Raw genomic sequence first — 21,508 nt, 5'->3', positions numbered from 1 at the left:
AAAAGGGTCTGCAGAGCACAAATTCAGGAATAATCTCATTTCTAAAGGAGACTAATTCAACTATGTTCACATGTAAATACTCATTTTGATTATTAGTAATTCTTGTTTATGGAATTGGGTATATAGTGAGACCCTCTTTAAACTGAAAAAAAAAAAGAAAGAAATAGAAATCCATCAGATTTTCATTTACTTTATTATGTGCACCTGAAAGTTTGGGGCTAAAGTTAATTCTGTAACAGTGCAGCCAGAAGTCCTTTTGAGAAAATGGTTACTCAAACATTTGGAAAAAAAAAAAAAAGAAAAAAAATCAGAGATTGTAGGTTTTACCTTTAATGGAAAAGTGTGTAAGTCTAGTAAGTTACCATTATGTTATCACACTACAGATGTTATTCTGCAGGAAATATGTTGCAAAACACAAGTCACACTTCTGCATCTAAAGAATTTCCATCTTTGTTTTTTTATTTTTACATTTTGTTCAGTTCATTGACTCACAGAATAGAATAGAATAGAATAGGATGGAATCTTTATTTTTATTGTCACTGTAACAAGTACAATGAGATTTAAAAGTGTCATCCAATCAGAAACTTCACATATAAAATTATTATAAAACATATATGTCTTTTTAAAATCTTTAGTGTTGTGTTGAATTTGTATTGTGTCAGGCAACATCAGGCATCTGTTTACAGTTAAAAAACAGTTGTAAAGGAGTTCTCGAAAGCTGGTGTAAACTAAGAAAAAATTTTTTATTATCTTTATTTAGACTAAATAGTGCACTTATTTCGGTCATCTTTGCTAACAAGTTTAATTTCTTACTTAAATATTAATTCTTTTGGGGTTTGTTTTTGATGCCCTCAAGTGGCCAAATTAAAAAAAAAAAAAGGTTTAGATAAGGTTAAATATGAATCAATACCATGCAATCAGTGCTAAATTATTAAATTATTATTGTTGCTGTTTACTATTTTCAATCTAACAACATTTTATGCACAACATGGTAATTGTTTGCATTAACCCCCTGAGACTTTGCATCACCTGGTTGTCTGCACCATAATACTAAATTCTGTGTAACTGAAACCTGTTGATCATTTACACTGCCATTTTTTATTTTTTTTTATAGTGTCAGAAGAGAAACATCCTATGAAACAAAATATGTATAATAATAAAAATTTAATAATAAATCATAAAATTCTATTCATTGTTTCCTCCCCAAATGACTAGAAACTTGTAATGCAATTCATATTAAAGCTCGGGTATCAGGAGATTAAGAATCCTGTTCTACAAAGTTAATAATAATACACCTTTTATTTATGCACATGTGATTAATAATTTAGGTTGGTAAGGTTAATAATGTTAGCAAAAATATCATCAGCAGGATTGGTTGTAAAATTATTTTCTATTTCATTTGAACATTTATATTTGTGAAATTAAATTTTAGATTTTAATGATGTTAGGTTGAGCATCTATGTGATAAAAGTTTAACATGTTAAACATATAGCACTTTACATTTACAAGACAACTTCTAATGCTTCACATAAAACATTAAAAGCATGACAGGAAGGCACAAGACTTTAAATACGAGAATTAAAACAATTTTAAAATTGAATAAATGAGATAAAAAAATATTTAAATAAAACTAACTAAAAAATTATTAAAGATTAAATAAATAAAAAACAAACGTGCAAAAAAAGAGAGAAACAGACAACAAAAAATAAACAGTGAGGTACATAATTTACACACTGACATAACAGGACATACACTATCATCAAGAACCAAACCTTATGTTCTCACATTACAAGATAAAATCTAAAAATAAAATCACATATATCTTTATATCTTGACAACAAGAAAGAAGTGTGAAAACAAGACTAGTTAAATGGCAATTTTCATTTCCCAGAAGTTCAGAAGTTTGCAAAAAGAGCAGCTTGTCTTTTTATGATTATGATTATTATTATTATTTAGAATAATAATTCTAAATTATGCTTCTAAAAGACTTCAGAACAAGCTGCTGAACATAATGAGCATTCATAGTGTGTTCAGTGAGAGGCTTCTTCAAGTACACAGCAAGTCAGAAATGTACATCAATCCCTCCATCAACTGTTCATTAATGATCATTATTTCCTGAAAGAAAAATAACTACTGCAACATTAAATTGCTCTCTGGGATAAAGTTGTATTTCCTTTTTTTTTTTTTTTTTTTTTTTTTTTTTAAGAAAGACACATCCTTCCAGCAGAGGTAACAGCCGGATCTTTAAGTTCCGGTATGACCGAGTCTCTGAGAGCATTGTGACACCAGTCGGTTGCATCAAAGTACATTTTTATCTTATTGTTGAGATAAGCGATGGGTGACGTCATTTTTAGGGGCGGGTTTACACAAGTGCAGGACAGCGAGCAGAGGGGTGGATGCGAGTCTCCTCACCGTCACTGAATCAGCAGCATCATTAGAGGTGTGTCTGCACCGCAGGAGCTGCAGACAGACAGACAGACAGACAGAGAGACAGACAGACAGGCCGCTGGTGGACCGACTGAAAGGGGATTCTTTCTGCTGACTTTCATCATGGCGTCAAAATGTCCAAAATGCGACAAGACGGTGTATTTCGGTGAGTGCGTGTTGACAGCCGCTGCAGAGGCCGGCCAGAGATGATGTCTGTGACTGCTGGGTGGAGGGTTAGCCTCCCATTAGGATGAGGGTTTCCCAATATGAAAAGAAAGTGTTGACTAATATGATTAAAATCTCCATGATAACGCAGATCAATAACACGTTCTTCCAGTGAGGTGTGTCTATGTAAACCACGCGCTGAAATCATGCTGCTTCACAGAGATCAGAGGATGTGGGATGGCACGCGCACACTGAGAGGTGTTTATTTCATTAAGCCTATTGTGTCTCACTGGCACAGTTAGTAAAACTTAAAAGAAGATAGAATTGACTGAGTATTGTAATATTTTTTTAAGGTTTTAAACATGTTGATAGTTTTAAAATACTATTTTTTTCTTTTACTTTTCTTGTTGATTTAAACAATATAGTGACAAAATATAATCAGATTATTATTTGTTAGAAAATATGACACAATGGTGTGTTTTTTCTTTTGATTGTGGTAAAAATGCAGAGATTTTCCTCAGAGTTTGTCGATGATGTATGAGGAGAAACTATGTGATGAAACCCTAAATGTAATGACGTCAGCCCTCTTTAGCATTCCAGCAGTGCATTTTCTTTTTACTTATTAGCATGTATTCATACCAATACAAGTTAATGTGCAGCATCAGTGAGTGTAAATGGCACATATAAAATGTCCATATAAGTGATATTTGTATTTATTTACCAATATCATGAATATGTTAGAAAACCCTTAAATAATCATGGATGAGTCAATCAGGATCACTTAGGCAACACTTTGTATAAGGAATTTTTTATGTTCTCAGTCTGAGTTAAACGTTAACAGCTTATTGTTTGCGGATGTGTCAACCTTTGTGCCATGGTTATACAATGACCGAAGTGTTGCACAAAACGAAGCATTCTCACTGTAATACTGTAAGATGGTCACAGCCATTTTTCCAATTTTATTTTCTTCTTCTTTTTGAAGTTGATCCAAAAATGTCTTAGTCTGCAGAGTCTCAGACTAATAGACAACTGGTCTGCATCACTACAGCACAGATCAGGCTGTAATGGCTTCACTATCTTTGTGTAAGATTTCAGGGAGCCATTAACAGGCCTGTTTGCTTGTGGACATCAGTAAACTGTGTCATCTCACAGCTTAGTGACATCCCATATATCCGCCTTTAGGTCCTGGAAGAATTAATTTCTTCAGAAGCCACACCACATTGATATGGTAAATAATTGATTGTGCATTTGCTGTGGGGATCAATTCTCTTTTTGTTCTTTCTCCGTTTCCCTGGAGAACAGCAGGCAAACCCCACCCTGCAGTCTGTACCAAACCATGCTGATCTCTCTTTTCTCTTTCATGAAGCGCTGCAGTAAATCTTAAACTCCTAAAAAATGTGCAAATGTTTTAAAAGAAATACTACACACTGTGTCATTGTTGTTTTGCAGCTGCAAAGGGAATTATTGCAGAGGAAATGAGCATAAGTAACAGTGTTAACGCTCTGTGATTGTTAACACTTCCCAGATTTCCAGCTTCAAAGCTCTGTTTGACCTTTAATTAGTGCTCTGTGTTTTCTACATGAATGCATTTACTATAAAGGAACACATAAAATTGAACTTAACTGACACGTTTTTGAGGGGAGACAGGTTAAGAAGAATTAAATTAAAGGGTCACCCATAATAAATGTTAAGAAATGAACTGGAAGAAAAAAATGTGACAAAAAATGTTTCTTGAGAAAACACAGACTTAAATATTTGTCTTGTAAAATGCAACTGTGGCTTTAAATTCTTACAGCTTTGATGTTGAGAAACAATGAGAAAATTATTGTCCTGCTGTACAGTTGTTGGACACACACACACACACACACCTCCTCCTCCATCATTGTAAAGTACTCACAGCGTGCCAGCGCGACCCGCTGTCACATATCACACTGACAGGCTGGCCAGCCAGTGAGTCTAAACAGGAAGTGTCATGTCGTATCAGGCTCAGTGTATCTGCTGGGATATTTTGGGAGGAGAAGAAACAGATAAACTGTTGGTGAACTTCTTTCTCCCTCTGGCCATCCATCTGTCTTTCCTACAAAAGTCTGTTAGTGGAGCTGCTGCTCTTGAATTCTGGCTTTCTTTGAGATGCTCCAAGATGTATTTTATTAGAAGTCAGAACCAGCAGGTTTATGTAAATGTTCTTTTTTGATGAAAGCAGGTGAGGAATCATAATTAAGCTTAAAAACAGTTAAATAAATAATGGCACCAAAGCATTGCTTTTATTTGTAAAACACCTTAAAAGTACAGTTTTACATGTGTATGACTGTCCGGAATTCCATTTTCTACCATTTTCCATCCAGCTAGCAACAAACAAGCTAAGATGTTAATTTAAAAAAAGAAAAAAAATCGTAATGACATTTGTATGTGTTGTAATTCTCAAATGGCTGTTTGAAAGCTAAAGGGATAATTTATAGATATTTTAGGGAAAATTATCAGTAGATATTTCCCCAACAACAAATGTAAAGATCTAAAATAGCAGTTTGCCAGCTTAGCTTAGCATTAATGGTGAGAAAGTGGGAACAAAACTTACTCTCTCCTCTGTTATGGTAACAAATCTATCAGTCAGACTATCTGTAAATACATATTGGATAAAACTGGTAACTTACTGGGATCTCTCCCACTTGCCTGGTAACTCTATTTAACTACAAAAGAGACATAATTATAAACTAATGTTTGTTTTATATATAGATTCAGTAACAATCCTTTTAATAACTGAGCTTTATCTGTTTATTTCAAATGGGTTAAACTTAATTATTTCTCTCTAAGCAAAAAAAAAAAAAAGCCAAATTTGTTTTATGGTCATGAATTAGATGTAGCTGTGGGAGTTAGGGTTACAGCAGATGGATGATGGGAGAACACATAGTTGCTCCATAAAAAGGTTGAATTATTATGAAAATGGAAATCTGAGTTATTGCACTGCTTTTCAGAGCACAGTGGAAAGAATGTATTTTAGGCTGATATGAACTCTTAAGTACCCATTAAGTGTTTTCTGTCACTCAGGCAGTCAGCACTGAACACAGCTGCACTGTTATAGTTTACATAAGTACTCGCTCATGTCTTCTGTCTACATTGTGTCTAACATAATAGGTTTTGGACTTAAATGCTAAATCCCTCCCTCAGAATTTATTTATCAGCCATTTGAATTGCTGCACCCAAAGCATGACTCCATGGAGTTTTAATCCAAGTTAATAGCTGAGTACCCCCAAATAAAAAAAATAGAGCCACAATGGAGATTACAGGTGCAAAAAGTGGGGAGAAGGCAGGTGGAATTAACAAAAGGTTAAAAAATGATAATGATGCTTCTAATTTCTTTGGGTGGTCTTCATTATTTATTACATGCTCCACTCACACACATCTCCTTGTGTTTTAGCTTTTCCATATAAGGATGAGAGAGAAACATTCAAGGCATCAGTGTAAAAGTCTGTCTTCCACGAATCTTTCTCTCCTTCCTCATCAGGTTGTTTCCAATCAACTAGAAGATTCTTATTGATGACAGATGGGGAGGAGTCTGTAGAAGTCTATTTTTCTCTCAGGGAGAGGAAAGACAGAACAGAAGTGAGGTTATGTAAATTATGAGATGAGTGGTTGAGATTGTTAATACATGGAAACAAGAAAAATATGAATGACTGAATGAAAGAATGGGAACGTTTTTCATACAGTAGAAAGGATGGGAGCTTTCCAGAGTTGAGGTGAAAGGTTACGTCTGCGGAGGAGTGCCAGCATTTTTGCTCCAAATAAAGCAAACGAAAAATGTTCCTTTCTATTTATTGAATGGCTGCTTGTTTATCTGTGTGCTGATACCCATTAGTCATGTCATCTTACTATTTTATGTAAAAGTACATTTAATGTTTTTTTTTCTTAGATCTAAGTTCTTTCTTTAATATTTAGCTTGTGTTTAAACACTGAAAAAACTAGTTGATTTTTAAATAAATTGTCTTTATAATAACAACCTGTTTATCTTTTTCCACAGCGGAGAAAGTGTCGTCTTTAGGGAAAGACTGGCACAAGTTCTGTCTGAAATGTGAGCGCTGTAACAAGACGCTGAATCCAGGCGGCCATGCTGAGGTAAAAGGAAAAAAGCAGGAAGTTATAAGATCAGGATTTCATTTTGATTTATATGTGCAATAATGGATTGTTTTTAAATGTAATATTATTTCAGCCTATTTTGACCTAAAAGAAATCCTTCTTTTAAAGTAGGGTTACTAATAAAATTTTAATAACTGTCTAAATAAATGATTATTTTTTAGTCATTATTTTGGTGACCGTTAAAGGAATAAACTTCTTTCTTAGCACTTTACCAGCCTGCTATACCATTTGATAGAGAAACATTTTCAGTGATTCTAATTTTATTAAATCATTTTAATAATAATTTGTGAAATAAACTTTCCTATGCCATCTATACCACTTCGTTTGGGTATATAATGCTAAAAGTTCATTTTTGTTTTTTCAGTATTGCTTTAAATTGTGACCATTTCACTATTGTTACTTTATTATTTACCGTTACCGCAGTATTTATTTAAAAACACACACACACTGCTTTTTCTTATTATTGTCCAAATTAAAAGACAAAAGGCAAAGAAACATTTTTTGTTTTCTTTGTGCAAACTTTAAAGGGTTAAAATAGAAACTTGCATCACAGGCCGACATTCGTGCTAACATATAAACATGAACTACAAAGTATTGAAGGAGACTTTGTCAAGAAATTGCTGACTGCAGAGCTAAAACATGATCCTGAGACCCTTTAAACCAAAGCAATGTATAAAGGGCCGGGCTTATACAAAACATTCTCTATTCCCACAACATAAAAAAATAAATAATGGACCAGTGTAAATAAGTAATCTCTGACAAATCATCCTTCACACAGTTTTCTTGTTCAGGACAAATTCATGATTGAGTGCCCAAAAGAAACATTTAATACCATTTCTTTTTTACCCAAACCATGAAAAAAAGTAGAAATTTATTATTATTTGGCAGCTATATTGTGGCAGTCTCTCTGTCTTGCATAATAGGAATATTTTTAAGAGTATTAGATGTAACTAGTGGTACTTACTGTCCAGACAATGGTGAAAAAAATGTAAATGGACTGTACTTACATAGCACTTTTCTACTCATGTTGACTACTCAATTTTTAACAGCACGTCACCTTCACCCATTCACACACACACACATCACTTCTATAGTTATATGCTAAGTGCTTTCTCCTTTCTCACACAATCATACCCATATAGACACTACAACATGAGTTTAAAATGAACAGATGCTAAAATGCTCGATAATGAAGAACAAAGAGCTGTGAGAAGCAGAGTGGGGAGAATATCTTTCTGTAAACTAAAATGTCCTGTGATTAGTCATAGAACCTGCAGTCAGAGCCTTTATAAATGGTTTGACATGTAAGCTTATGTGAAAAGGCAGAAATATGCAGTAACTTTTTTATGTCAGTACGAAGTGCTGATTTTTCTTCTGGTTAAACTTCTACAGCTAATTTGCTATCTTCAAATCACATGCAAAACTAGCAGAAAATTTAGCTCCATGTGATTCAGATTTAACCACAAATGAACATTTTATGCATTCACTTTAAATTCTCGGCTGCAAAAGGATTTATTTTACTTCATTTTAAGGAGGTTTTTACAGAACAACCCTTCAACAGGATAAGTGACAGCATCTGTGTTTTCCATCACCAGCAGTGACGTTTTTCTTATACAAACAGTTTCTTGGAAACAGTCACAAATGATGCTGCTAATTCCAGCAGATTTATTCAGATCACTCAAGATTTATCGCCTGTGAAGTTTGTTAATTCTGTTAAAGACAGTTAACAATAGATGAGCTTCACACATACAACAGTCCAGTACTGACTGAGGCTGCTTTCCACTCAGTTTGTTGCTTGTACAAGTTGTCACTCTAAGTTCGAAACTAACTCATAAAAAAACCTTGCATGGTGTTAACAGCTCAGCAGTTTGTTATTCACAGCATTGTTATCAAATTCAATTATTTCAGTTACTTTTTTTATGTTTTAACAGGCTTCTAGCTTAAGTAATAACAGTGTCCTCAGTAGTGAAGAGCCTCTGACTTGTTCAGTGAAGCAGCAGTGATGGAGGATCATCAGTTCAGGGTTCATATGTTTGTGTATCCAGTGATTATAGTCTGTGTAAAGGGCTGGACTAAAATATCCAGATGTCTGAAAAACATGGCTGAAATGTTTTATCACGTGGATCAATCCTTGTTACATGACTAAATGGAGCTATTACATAAATCTGAAAGGATGCCAGTATCTAGATGACAAATGGCTGTTACTTTGGATGACGCATTGTCACATATTTTCTGTCTGAACAGGGTTATACATGAAGGGTCAGGCTAAGGACATTTTCCTAAAAAAAAGACATATTAGTTTCTTTCTCTACAAACAAAACAGGGCTGAAAAAGAAAGAGTATAATATGTCTTTTTTTCTTGCTTTCTCAATACACAAACCGCAGTATGAATAGATGCCTATTGTGCATTGGTGTGTAAATTGATATAAAGTGAAACCAAAACTTGGCAATGCTTTACTTTTTCATTTTAAATGAAATTCTGAAAGACTAAATTCTTGTTCATTGTCTCCCTTTTACATTATGCAGCATGACGGAAAGCCTTACTGCCACAAGCCGTGCTACGCAGCCCTGTTTGGACCCAAAGGTGCTGATTCCTCTTGTTTCAAATAAAGAAACTATTGTTTCCAGCCCTGCATTGATCATGTTCAGGTTAGCAAATGCACCATTTGTGTGTGCGTGTTTCAGGTGTGAACATCGGTGGAGCTGGTGCCTACGTGTACGATGCTCCTGTCAACGAAGCCCCTGCAGCCATTTCCATGGAAACCAATGCCAAACCTGAGGAGAAGAAAGCCCCTGCACGGGGACCAGTGAAGGGTAAGAAATATGTGGAGCAGAAATAGAAACAGTCACAAGTTAGCAGGACAAATTTAGCCGGAAGAATTTTCTCAGAGAGGATTAAATTCCAACCTCTAACACTGAGCCTAAAATTAGAAAATAATAACGGCAACAATTCTTCATCTTTTCCAGCTGCAAGCTTCTCATCTTTCTCTGGAGGACCCAACATCTGCCCCAGATGCAACAAAACAGTATATTTTGGTGAGCAGATCAGTCCTCCTGTCTCACATGCCTTCATATATACATGTGCACCATCTCACTTGCAAAATCTATTTAAGTGAAAGAAGTCGACTAGTTGCCGTGGTGATTGTCTCCATGGTGGGCTTTCTGTGTGTTTCCGTGCAGCTGAGAAAGTGTCGTCTCTGGGGAAGAACTGGCACCGGCCCTGTCTGCGCTGTGAGAGGTGCAGTAAGACTCTGGCCCCGGGCAGCCATGCAGAGGTGAGGGTAGAGAAAAATCTCAGGTTTTTACCTGGACTTAAATGCAGAGGTGTCGATTTTTTTTTTTTTTTTGTAAGAGTGAAAATGGGAATATTTAAGTCACAATGTCAGAATATTATTGTAGAAGTGTGAGTGAAGATCATTTCCTTGAAAAGTTTAACTGGATATCACATTGTCAGACACCCAAATTACACGGATGCATCGTTGAATAATCCTTTCATTTTGTGTTGAGGGCAGAAACTCTTCATTTGGCATGTCGACTGTACAGGGTGTACACGAGTGTACAATCATTTTTGTTTTACTAATTTTTACTAATTAGACTGCAGTTTACCCTTCTTTAAATTTACTAGCGAGCTGCCATTTTTTGGCGCCGTTTGAGGGGGTCCACAGTGGTCCACCTTTATTGGCATACCAGGACTTGAACCCATGTCCTAGAGAAGCACCTCTGTAACCACAAAGCTACTAAAGAATAGTGCCCAAAGTTGTTATCCATGTGTCTGAAAAGTAAAAAAAAAAAAAAGAAAAAAGAAGGGTGTGTGTTTCTGGTTTCTAGAAAATGTGAAATAGTAATGCATTTCCCTGGTAACTTTAATTTAATCATGAAATTTTATTACAAAGATCAACTATATACAATCAAATGAATCATTTTTACATTACATTTGTTTTTTATGATATATTTGAAGCCACTTTTGGATTTGCAAAGTTTTTTTTTTTATTTTTTATTTAACTTTTCTTGAACCATGAAAAGCCACATTAAGAATAAAAATCTCTTTTCCAGGACTGTCCTGGCCCAGACAGCAGAAGCACAGTTAAAACTTTTTACAAACACACAGCAAAACACATTCAAACTGGCTAACAATGACAAGAAAATTACAGTTAAATCCCCAAGTCAAGCAGAACATCTACAAACAGATGCAACTGTCTTAAAATCATCCAACATTTTCTTAAAGGAGTCCAAGGTGATCGAGTCATGAAGTTTCAAGTCTTCTGCAGCAGCATATATAAAAAAATCCCCTTTCCCATCTCAGTTCCTTCTCTTAGAACTAAAAATAACAAAAACTCCTGTGGATGAAAACCATTGTAAGGTAGCTTTGTAAATAAGAATATGTTAGTGTCTTAGCCTTTGTATGGGCAAAGAGGACATCCCAACACATTTGTATAATAAACAATGATGAGTAAGCTAGAATTTGGGATGAACCTCAAAGCCGCGTGATATGCAGTAAATTCATGATAATATAAGTTCACAGATGAAGGAATAAAATTAAGAGGAACTTTTTTCATGTTGCAGCATGATGGACAGCCTTACTGCCACAAACCATGCTACGCTGTGCTGTTTGGACCCAAAGGTAACGTGTGATGTCACTAGAGTCTTATTTTAGAAATCTAAAGGAGTTATGTAGACAAAGGTGGTCGTTGTTTGAAGCATTTGTGGTGCTGAATGGCCACTGTTTCCTGCTCAAAATGCTCAGAAATCTAGTTAACAAATTCTAATATGCAGTTGCTTATTTTGAAATGCAGACCTTAAATAAAAATGAAAAACGTAGCTTTGAGATGATGTGAAAAATCTCAGAGAAAAATATTAATTAACTTCCTCAAAGGCAGCCAAACGTATTTGCAGCATAGTTTTCCTGCTGGGATTGTATTTTTGGTTGAAATAACCCTTTATAGTTGTTCTTTTTCTTCAGGTGTTAACACTGGCGGTGTCGGCAGCTACATCTATGATGACCCGGAAGCCGAGGCACAGCCTTAAATCGTGCCGCTGCTTCCAACACGCAGGAAAACACCTCCAGGACCCTCAGTGTTTCGTTGATTTGCCTTCAATGGTCATGTGACAAATGATATGTACTGCACTCACAGGGATGGATACTTAGATATTTATGTTGTATTTGTATATTGTTTATATATCTATTTTTTTGTACGAAAAAAAAACAACATGTCCTCCTGTGTGAGTTCATGTTTATCAGTTATATTTGCCAAATGGTTATTAATCTATAACAGTAGTGGATTAAAGCTCATGTGTTCTTCCTTATTAGTAGTTTTTGGGCATTTGTGCACTTACAAGCTGTACTGTATGAGAAAGACAAAGTACCAGCCTTCTTATTGTGTTTTTGAACAAGTTTACCTTACATTTAAGACGGATAGTGTTGTAAAGAATCACACAGACGTGCATTTTATTAAGCGATATTAGGGCTTGTCAGCTGTTGATCACGTTTTCTACAATAAAACTGTGTGATAGTAAACCTGTGTCAGTGGATGTGTGTGTGTTCATACAAACTACATGAAAAAACGTTAACCATTGGAAAGGCTATTTTTAGTTTCTCCTAGTTTCTTAGAGGAAGAAAAACTATCATGCAAACATTAAATTAAGAAAACGCAACACAAAAGCCATTTTAAAGAGAAAATCAACAAATCATTTGAATGAATGGTCTGAAAGCTATTTTACTTTTATTTATTTATTTGTGAAAAATATCACCATCATTGCAGACTCGGTTGCTGAGTTAGAGACACATGCTTTTATGAGTAACCATTATCTAACAGTAATAATATACTAATAGGACGCTAAAAGAGAAGGGTTCTTGGTGGTATAATCCAAAGTGAAGTCCTGGGCTGACTACAGTGATACAGTATGATAACATTCATTTTGAAAGGGTAATTTGCACATTTAACTGTGACCACCCACCCTCACCCCTTTTTGCCACAGACTAATAATAAAAGTACATGTCTGTCAGAATTACTGCAATATACCATATGCTGCTAAAAATGATGTAATCCCTTAGTAACAATGTTTTTTGTTTTTTTATTTATTTTTTTTTTAGAGCAGATGATGTAATGTTTTTCTTTGTAAGCAACAGCACCCAAGCACCTGCGTCAACAAATAAACATCCAATCAAAATAAAAAACGTCACTACCAGCTTTTCAACTGACAACGCCCCTTATTGGAAACTGTAGAGGAAATTGTCAAGTTGACATAATTACACTGACACTTCAAAAAGATCTTTACATTTTTTAATTCAAAAGCTAAATAATAATAATAATAATAATAATCATCATCATCATCATCATCATAATTGTGTTGAAATAAGTGGCAGATAGCAATCTCTCAAGCAGCTTATTTTTCTGCTAGTATTTTTACTTTGGCATGTATCCCAGAGCAATAATTGCTTTTCAAAATCAAATTGTTGTACACGCCACCATAAATTTATATATTGATTGACTGATTGGTTGATTGATTGATTGATAGATAGAGAGATATTATTTTATTTTGAAATGGGTTACCGGAAGTTCTCCTCTTGCTCTCTTAACATACGTCCTTGTTTTTTTCTTCACAAGCTCACATTATCGCAGACGCGCCGTCTCGGTATCAGGCACTCAGTGACCTTTTTAGCTGTAGTAACAACTGCAACCCTCAACTTAACACACAGGAGCTTCTGCGACCACGTTATAACAACCACATTTGTTAAGTATTGTTGTCTTTTGCTTCCACGTGAAGACAATTCGAAAAAAAATCGCTGTTAGCTTATTGGCTAGCTGTTAGCACAGTGTTAGCTTGTGACGTCGCTAGCTAAAGCAATCTAGCTGCTGAGGAATTTTACAGATTGTTTATGTTTTCGCTACTGCAACGACATGTTGGACGGATCTCCTGCACAAGGCGATGAAGCCAATATCGGCAACGTCGAAAACAATAACCCATTATCGTTGATTGTCAGCAACGAAATGGTCAACATATCCAACAAAACGAAACAAGCGCTACTGAAGAAAGGGGGGAGGAAACTGCGGACGACGGCGCCGCTGCATCACCAGAAACCTCCGAGACACTGTTCAAATCTACGTCTCTCTGACCACAACAACAATATCACCATCTTGACGACTTCGTCTATCCACAAACCTCCAACTCACTCCAGTGCCCCGCACCCTGCCTCTACGCAAACTGCGTTGACCCTCCATCATGTCAAACAGGGGAATAAGAGAGAGGTAACTCACCTGCTTTCAGAAGTGTTTACTAACTGTGTGATCTTAACGATTTGACTCAGTAATAACCACCATAAATAAACTATTTGTGTTTAAACATTTGTGTTTAAAACTGACATCTTGACACCCATATTTAGTCTTTAGGATACAGGAAGCAACATGTGCGCAAGTTCTTTAAGTTTTAAAAATTGGAAGACTTAGTTCATACCGATAAAAACAAATTCTGCTTTGTTTATTACATTTAGATAAAAATCTGCCCTAGGCGTCAACAACGAGGCAGTTTCAGCTGATTGTTATGCAGAAATAATTGCGGAACAAGTTTAACTTCCTCTTCTGGTTGACTCAGAAAAATTCCCCAGTTGTCAGAAGGAGCACTTGGTTTTGAAATACCCAAAGAAAAGACATGATTATAATTTCTAATGTTTATGACAACAATTCCTACTTGTTGGCTGCTGAAAATGCAATGTACATGTTAGTATGTAAACACTTTTTTAAGCCACTTTAGAAAGAAATTGTGTCTCCAGGGGAGTTTTTTTTTAAGTTACTAAATGAATTGAAAGTTTCAAAGTTGACTGTTACCACAATTATGGAAATTTAAGTTGCTTCTAGTCCATAAATAGAGCTCCATGTTTTTCATACAGTTTGAGTAACAATGGTTTCTCTATTAATAGCTTCTGAAATCCAAAGGAGGCAGATTGGAGCGAGGGACTGTCCAACCAGGAAGCCAGCCAGCCCGCAACCAGTCTCGACATGATCAGATCACTCAAAATGTCAATTCCCGGAGTCACAAACCCAAGCAGAGCCAAACACCCACTGCTTCTCCCTCTGCAAAGAAGAATGACAACCGCACCCCAAAGAAGCCCTCGTCTTCCCACCAGCCTCAACCTCTCGAGGAGAAGAAACCCCTCCTTGCCTCAAACAACGTGAAGATCCTGAACACTCCACCTGTTCAAACTGCCTCTGAATACCTCAAAGAGAGCGAGAAGGTCTATGCTGGGGCCAAGTTCAGTGAGCCACCCTCACCCAGTGTCTTACCTAAACCACCCAGTCACTGGGTTGGAGAAAATGAGCCTCGACAGAGCAACCAAAGCCGTGAGCAAATGACTGTTCATCTAAAGTCGTTGCTCAAGGTTCAAGAATAATCACAAGCCACAATCTGAAGTGTCAAATTGGAACTGATCAGGTTTACAAATAATACAATTGGAAAAATGTATGAGATAATTGGAGATTGGCCTTTAACACTGCAATATAATGTATTGAGTTTTTATTCATTGTAGTACAATTTCCCGTTAGCTAACATGCTGCTTGTATTTGTGAACAACTTGGACACTTTTGTTTTGCTGCTTAAAAAACGACGGACGTGCTGTTTGTGTCAGAATTTTTTTGTTTGTGTTACTGAATCTGTGAGCTAAGAAAAGGGTTTTGAAAGAGACGGACGTCATTTCCAGCAGCAACACAGTCGGTGTCTCATGTTTACATTTCACAAAGTGATGACGGCACTTTAACGCTTTTGAACCGGCAGCCATGTGTTTTGACTTTTTTAAGATCTTGTGTAAATGTACATAATATATTGTGAACATATATTTGTGTATATTTTCTTCTTGTTTTAACTGAGATTCTAGTTTTGTTACTGAGGATTTTCCAAAAAAAAAAAAAAAAAAAAAATTAAGGAAAAATAGGTCCCCTGTAAACTGAGGCACTTTGTAGCAGCTCATTCAGTCTGAGGCACGATGGATAAAAGAGACTTTTCTGACGGATTTGCACTGAAAACTAAAATGGGGAAGGGCAGGACGCCCAAGCTTCATGTTCCAAAGTCCGACCAGCCACTTTGATGAATTCACCAGCCGAGTTTCAGGTCCTGACTCATCACCTTTGAAAATGGCTAAAGAAAAGTGGACGTTTAAAAAAAGTCCCGACCTAAAGCTGCCATGTGCTGGCTGAAGTTTCTTCCCTTCCCTTTAACACGGGTCCAGTTGCTGGAAAGTCAGATCAGGGACTGAGAAGCTGATGAAGATGGTGAAGCCTCCGTCTGAGGACAAAAAGGCATTGTGAAAAATCTCAGACAGCTGCTGTGAAAAACCACTGTCCAACATCCACACCAGTGCTCTTTTTTGTGTTTTTTAAAACTTGTTTTGCACTGATTTAGGGTACGACCACATGAAGCTGGATAATTTTAGATTCTTTTCTTTTTTCATCCCTCCACCACCTTTCTTCTTCAACTGTGTCATGACTTAATGCGCAGGCAGTTCTGGGGACCAGCTGTATTTGCATTGCACCCCGTTTTATTGGCCATCAGTCATTACCAATACCAAACTCTGCTGTTGTCATTGCCTTTCGTTTCCAGTTGTATCCATCAGAGCGAGCTGATGAATGAGACGATTGACAGAAAAGTGATCTGTTGTTTTTTGATGTTAGAAAACGTTAGAAGCAGCTTTTTCAGATACGTCTTTGTCAAACAAAAGGACACTTCAGTGTGTTCTTGTAAATTTCTAAATCTGTTTTAAGTGTTTTAACAGATGCGATGCTTTCTAAACACACACATCAATTTTTCATCAAAGTCAAATATTTGTTTCTGCGTATAAAAAAATGTACCTCTGCAGCTCAGTATTGGGTAAACAAAGACTATAAACTTGTTTCTGTATCAGAGACAAGAACATGCAGGTTTGGTTTTGGTACTTTTCTCAGCATCAGTGGAGTTTTAGCATAACTGCACTTGTATAATTTTTTTCTACAATCTAAAGCAGCTTCATGTGGACTCCCTCTTTCTGGTGTCAGGTTTTGATAGCAGACATGTACTCATACCTATGCTGTACCTTATTTCTCTGCTAACACACATCATTGTTTACTGAGTACAGTTTGTGTTTAGCACAGATCATATTATGTACCGCTTTTCTTTTTTGTTTTACTTTGCTGGTTTTGATGGTGGAAGCGGGCAGCTGCAGGATCTTGTTTTTGACCTCTGACATCATTCGAATGGAAAATTGTATTAATGTAGCAGACTTCACATTTTATTGCAGTGTTTCACAATCATTCAACTTATGAAAATAAGTAATAAACAACATAGCTTCATGTCACAATTTGGAAAAGGTAGTTTTACAATTTTTTTTAATACTCAAATTAAAAATTGCATTAAAACATTGGTTACCCCGATGATGTGCTGTGATCATTACAGGGTGACGGCTGGCATCTTTTTCTGGATCAGCAACTGTAAATGTAGCTGAGGAAACTTAAGAGACGTAAGAACTTTTTTTGTTTTTGGCCTCTGCGACTAAGTTTTAATGTTAACGTGTACTAGTAGATTCCAGTTATGAGATTATTTTCATGACGTATTAGATAAACTGTTTCCAGCAACTCAGAGCTTTATTACAAAAACTGGAAATATAAATATGCCACAGCATGCCCTCTCAGAATCACATCTATATGAAACCAGCTGTCACCTTTTCGCCTGGCAAAGTTGCCAGATGTTGCATCAGCTTGCTGAACCTGACTAACCATTTACACAATATCACCTGATGTTATTTACAACAGTTTATGGAAACAAAGTAGTAAAACGAGCAGAAATAGGAACAATGCACAAAGCAAACAGTTCAACATAGACATAATTATTAATATTAATTTCTATTACTGGTCATAGCAGGAACCTACAGATTTGTTGATAAATATTATGAAGTATGACATTTCTGTGGCCTATTTTTACATTTTTCTGAGTCACTGCCAATATAAAATGGAATGCTTGACAAAACCTAGTCAGCATTAGATAACACAAATAAAACCATAAAACATTTACTGCCACTGCCCCAGTGCTTGTTCACTTCACTCACCTGTACTGGGATGTCACAGTTTCATTCTGGTTTGTTTAGGTTATGACACAGCTGCATTTTAATGTTAAAAGTCTTATATTTGCAACCCTTTTAAACTACAGCTGATTTGTACATAGTTTACAGTATATAAGTACTTTGGTTGTCCAGCAAAGTATCATCGAAACTCAAGTTTTTATGTGGACTGAAGACTGCTTGTTGTATTTTAGTGCTACTGTTGGCAAGCAAATGGCCTTGTACACTGATAAAAATCTCTGAGTAGTCAGGTTTTTTTCAGTTAATGAGACTGTAAAAAAGAAACCTTAAGAAAGGGACATGGACATGAACCTGCTACTGTGCTTTTCTTCTGTTTTTCAGGGGTAAAATGCCCCCTTATCCTTCCCTAACCCAATAATGGCCAGGAAAAGAGTACTTGACATCAGCAAAACAAGGATGTGGACCACCTGCTAAAGCCAAGATCAGGGTTGAGCTTTAGCCTTTATTATTTTTTCACTGATTTGTTGTTCTAAACTTAATATGCAATTTTAGATATTTATATTCTCATAAAAAAAGAAAACAGACTTTCTTAAAACACTCGTGCTCAAACCTTTTTCCCTCTTTTGAGAAAGAAAAACATAATAACCGTGGCTGCAGAGGATAGTGGAGTTTTCACATAAATATTTGGTTAATTGGCTCCATCTAGTGGACAGAACCTAGAACTGCAGCACACTGGACTAATGCGGGTTTCTGTATTTAGACACGGACTCTGTTAAGTGATGAAGAATGAAATGGAGTGTTTGGATAAGTTTTTCAAAAAGACACTAACACTGAGGAAGGAAAATAAGCAGTTTTTCTATCTTTTTTTTCTTTGACACGATTGTTGAAAGTGTCTGTAAAGGTGACCTGAACCCCACCAACATCAATGAAGAGCAACCCTAATGTTTGTAGACCTGACTATTTGATAGAAAATCTATCTCAGTGATGGCTGGCTGCTTAGAATTTAGTTTGATGCTTATAAATCTCAATATTTGCACCACGATCTGCTGCACTCCATCCTATTTCTACCTTCATTGATTGTTCTTCTCCATTTGCCAACTGTTTTTGATTTTAACAGAAGGGTTCTGCATTCGTGTAAAGCTTAGTTTATTCTCCAAATTCAAAGAAAACATATAAGAAAGACAATGCTTTAAAAATAATGATCATGCAGAGAATTTCCAGCCTGAACATAAATGATAAAATCTCTCCCTTTTTGCTTCAGATGAGCAGTTCTGTGTCATGTGACCCATAGACACTTTATAATCTAGATCTATTTTTAGAACAACCACTAACACACCAATCAGGAGTTATTTTAGGTAATGAAATGGTGAGACTGTGGGAATAATCTTCTTGACATTTTATATCATGATCATTTTTGAGTGGGAGTTTATCAGAACAAGTCATTTATGATTTAGTGGAATTTAAAATACTTTTTCCCCCCTTTTTTTTAGACTTAAGTGGCATCAGCCATCTTTCAGCACTATTTGCACAATGCATGATAGTTGCAATATGTCTGATGAAATCTTGGCTTTCTGTTATTTTGTGCACACATGAACAACAGTTTCCTTAAAGGATCAAGATGGCTGCATTTTTGGAAGCCAGGAGTTGCATCTGCACAGGTGCACGATGGAAAAACACCTGCCTGAGTCTCACCTGACGAACAGTTAAAGCCGAGAAAAGGTTCCTTCACAAAGACCTTTTACATTATCGTGGTCTAAGCACACGTCTGTCATCAAACATTACATCAATGATTAAAGGGGATTTGCTTGTCATAAATAGAAATAAATGTAAACCAGTTAAAAGCAATCTGTTTTTGTTTAGATGTTTTATAACAGAGCTGTTGATGGTCATTTTTGAGTAGTTTTCTCTGATGTTTAATTAACGGTCCCAATTTTTTATTATCAGCCATGATTGCTGTTATATTTGAGAAAGTTCTGGGAAAAAAAACCCCAAAAAACAAAACTTATTTAGACTCTTTAAATCAGATTTTAATTCAAACATCAGCTGAATTATTGGCTCCTACAGGCAAAGAGCTGTGAAAAACTGCCGGTTACAGATCAGATAAATCTCACATCAGGGTAATGTTAACAGCAGAATTTAATTTCCTGCCTGATGAGTTAATGATATTCTTTCCACTCCAGCCTATCAGGTTTTCAGATCATAGAGGCAAACTTTGTTTTTTTAGCCTCAGCTCATCCTGACAGAGAGAGCTGAACCTCAGACACCCAGGAACCTCAAGCACAAAGCTGCTGTCTGCTGGGCTGGAGGGCGGGGGACTTCTCAGACAACAGGAAGTTGAACCATGAGTGTTTATTTTGATTCATCAGCTGTCTCATTTATTGCTCACCCAAACTGATCCCCGAAAAAATGTTTTTTTTCTCCAGCAGCAGGTTTATACTTGAGTTTATTTGTGTTTTCAGTGATTGTTGTGATAACTGAGAATTAATCAATGACTTCAATAAACTCTTAAATTACCATTAAGTCAGATTTAATGTTTTTGTCTTTGCTTTGATTTCAGTAAAGAGCTACATTTGTTTTTTTACCATGAACAAAATAAAAGAACTCATCCCAACATCCTCTGAAAACTTAGTGGTAAATACCTTTCTACATATTTATCATTAGTATTTAAGATGATTGTCAGCAAAACCTGAGATTCAGCTTATTTATTTAAATCAACATCTTTAAAGTTATTAAAATCCCTTTTAACAGAGAAATAATTTACACTGAAGCTTAATCATAAAATACATCTTTAATCAAAATAATTAAATCTAATTCCGTTTGAAGACAGGGAGGAATTTTCACCTCTTTGTGGAAATGACTGAATTAAACCTTTTGTTTTAAACAAAATCTTGTCATCAAGACAGATTGTTAGAAATGTCTGTATTTTGCTCGTTTAAAGGTCTGTTTCAGTCTCTTCTCTCCTGACTCCGTATCAGTGTTTCCTCCAGGATAAACCAAAGTGGGCTGCACAAGTTAAAACCAAGTAAGAAAGACCAGGTTTTGGTTTAAAGATGAAACAAACAGCTACTTGTCCTTAAAGAAATGAAATGTGATGCATTTCTGTGACTTGGACTACAGTATATATTTAGCTTACTGCTCTCACAGGAGGAAGATGATGGTGTGGTATGAGGGCAGTGAAGCGTGGGACGGGGTTGGATGACTTCTGCTTGGTGGTATAAGATGGTTTATGGTTCGGCTGACCTCGGCTGGGTTCTTCATTGGTATTTGGAACATTTGCTCAACAGTCTTATAATGTAAGCTTGCCATCATCACTTTGAGATACTGGCAGTTGATTGGCTTAGATGGGGATGAAAACCGAACATGGTGTAATACACCAACAGGAACGTGGGTGTCACATGCTGGTTCCCTAGAAAAACAGCCTACCTGACACCTGTCCTGTTTGTCTTTTTTTTGCATTTATCCATCAGCTGGCATGTTCTTGCTGCCTCCGCCACGATATCCAAGTATCCTAAGCTGTCTTACAGAGCTCAACCAGTGTGTGATGCAGTATTGTCCTGGTAACAGAGCCAGACCAGGTGCTCAGAACTAAGTACTCCTGATACATGTCAGCATCGCATTCGTTTCTGAAGATTTTATTTTCAGTCTTTCTGGTGTCTGTTTGCCTCAGCTTTTAATTTTATTTCTTAAATTCTTTACATTTCAAATAAATCATGAGCTAATTTGAATATGATTTGCTCTTTAAAGATT

At 36.1% G+C, this 21,508-nt stretch overlaps 2 protein-coding genes across 2 annotated transcripts; both read left to right on the top strand.

Annotated features, from left to right (window-relative positions):
• The first annotated feature begins 2,364 nt into the window (after positions 1–2,364).
• Positions 2,365–12,084, top strand: LOC121633337 (cysteine-rich protein 2-like). The gene is made up of 8 exons (XM_041975241.1): positions 2,365–2,593; positions 6,608–6,702; positions 9,250–9,307; positions 9,409–9,537; positions 9,691–9,759; positions 9,904–9,998; positions 11,287–11,344; positions 11,684–12,084. The coding sequence occupies exons 1-8, from the start codon at positions 2,551–2,553 to the stop codon at positions 11,746–11,748; spliced, it is 612 nt and encodes a 203-aa protein (XP_041831175.1). The 5' UTR covers positions 2,365–2,550; the 3' UTR covers positions 11,749–12,084.
• Positions 12,085–13,314: 1,230 nt separating this feature from the next.
• Positions 13,315–17,117, top strand: pnrc1 (proline-rich nuclear receptor coactivator 1). The gene is made up of 2 exons (XM_041975237.1): positions 13,315–13,970; positions 14,639–17,117. Exons 1-2 carry the CDS (start codon positions 13,623–13,625, stop codon positions 15,107–15,109), a joined length of 819 nt encoding a protein of 272 aa, XP_041831171.1. The 5' UTR covers positions 13,315–13,622; the 3' UTR covers positions 15,110–17,117.
• The last annotated feature ends 4,391 nt before the right edge of the window (positions 17,118–21,508 follow it).

This window comes from Melanotaenia boesemani, chromosome 22, assembly GCF_017639745.1.
Source record: "Melanotaenia boesemani isolate fMelBoe1 chromosome 22, fMelBoe1.pri, whole genome shotgun sequence".
In the NCBI taxonomy this organism is placed as follows: Eukaryota; Metazoa; Chordata; class Actinopteri; order Atheriniformes; family Melanotaeniidae; genus Melanotaenia; species Melanotaenia boesemani.
This window is presented reverse-complemented; position numbering and strand designations above follow the sequence as displayed.

Excerpts from the sequence above, each read along its gene's own strand:
- LOC121633337 (XM_041975241.1), top strand. The coding sequence starts at position 2,551 with ATGGCGTCAAAATGTCCAAAATGCGACAAGACGGTGTATTTCG. Across the intron at positions 6,703-9,249 it reads ATCCAGGCGGCCATGCTGAG|CATGACGGAAAGCCTTACTG; the intron begins GTAAAAGGAAAA and ends TACATTATGCAG. Across the intron at positions 9,538-9,690 it reads TGCACGGGGACCAGTGAAGG|CTGCAAGCTTCTCATCTTTC; the intron begins GTAAGAAATATG and ends CATCTTTTCCAG.
- pnrc1 (XM_041975237.1), top strand. The coding sequence starts at position 13,623 with ATGTTGGACGGATCTCCTGCACAAGGCGATGAAGCCAATATCGGCAAC. Across the intron at positions 13,971-14,638 it reads AACAGGGGAATAAGAGAGAG|CTTCTGAAATCCAAAGGAGG; the intron begins GTAACTCACCTG and ends CTCTATTAATAG.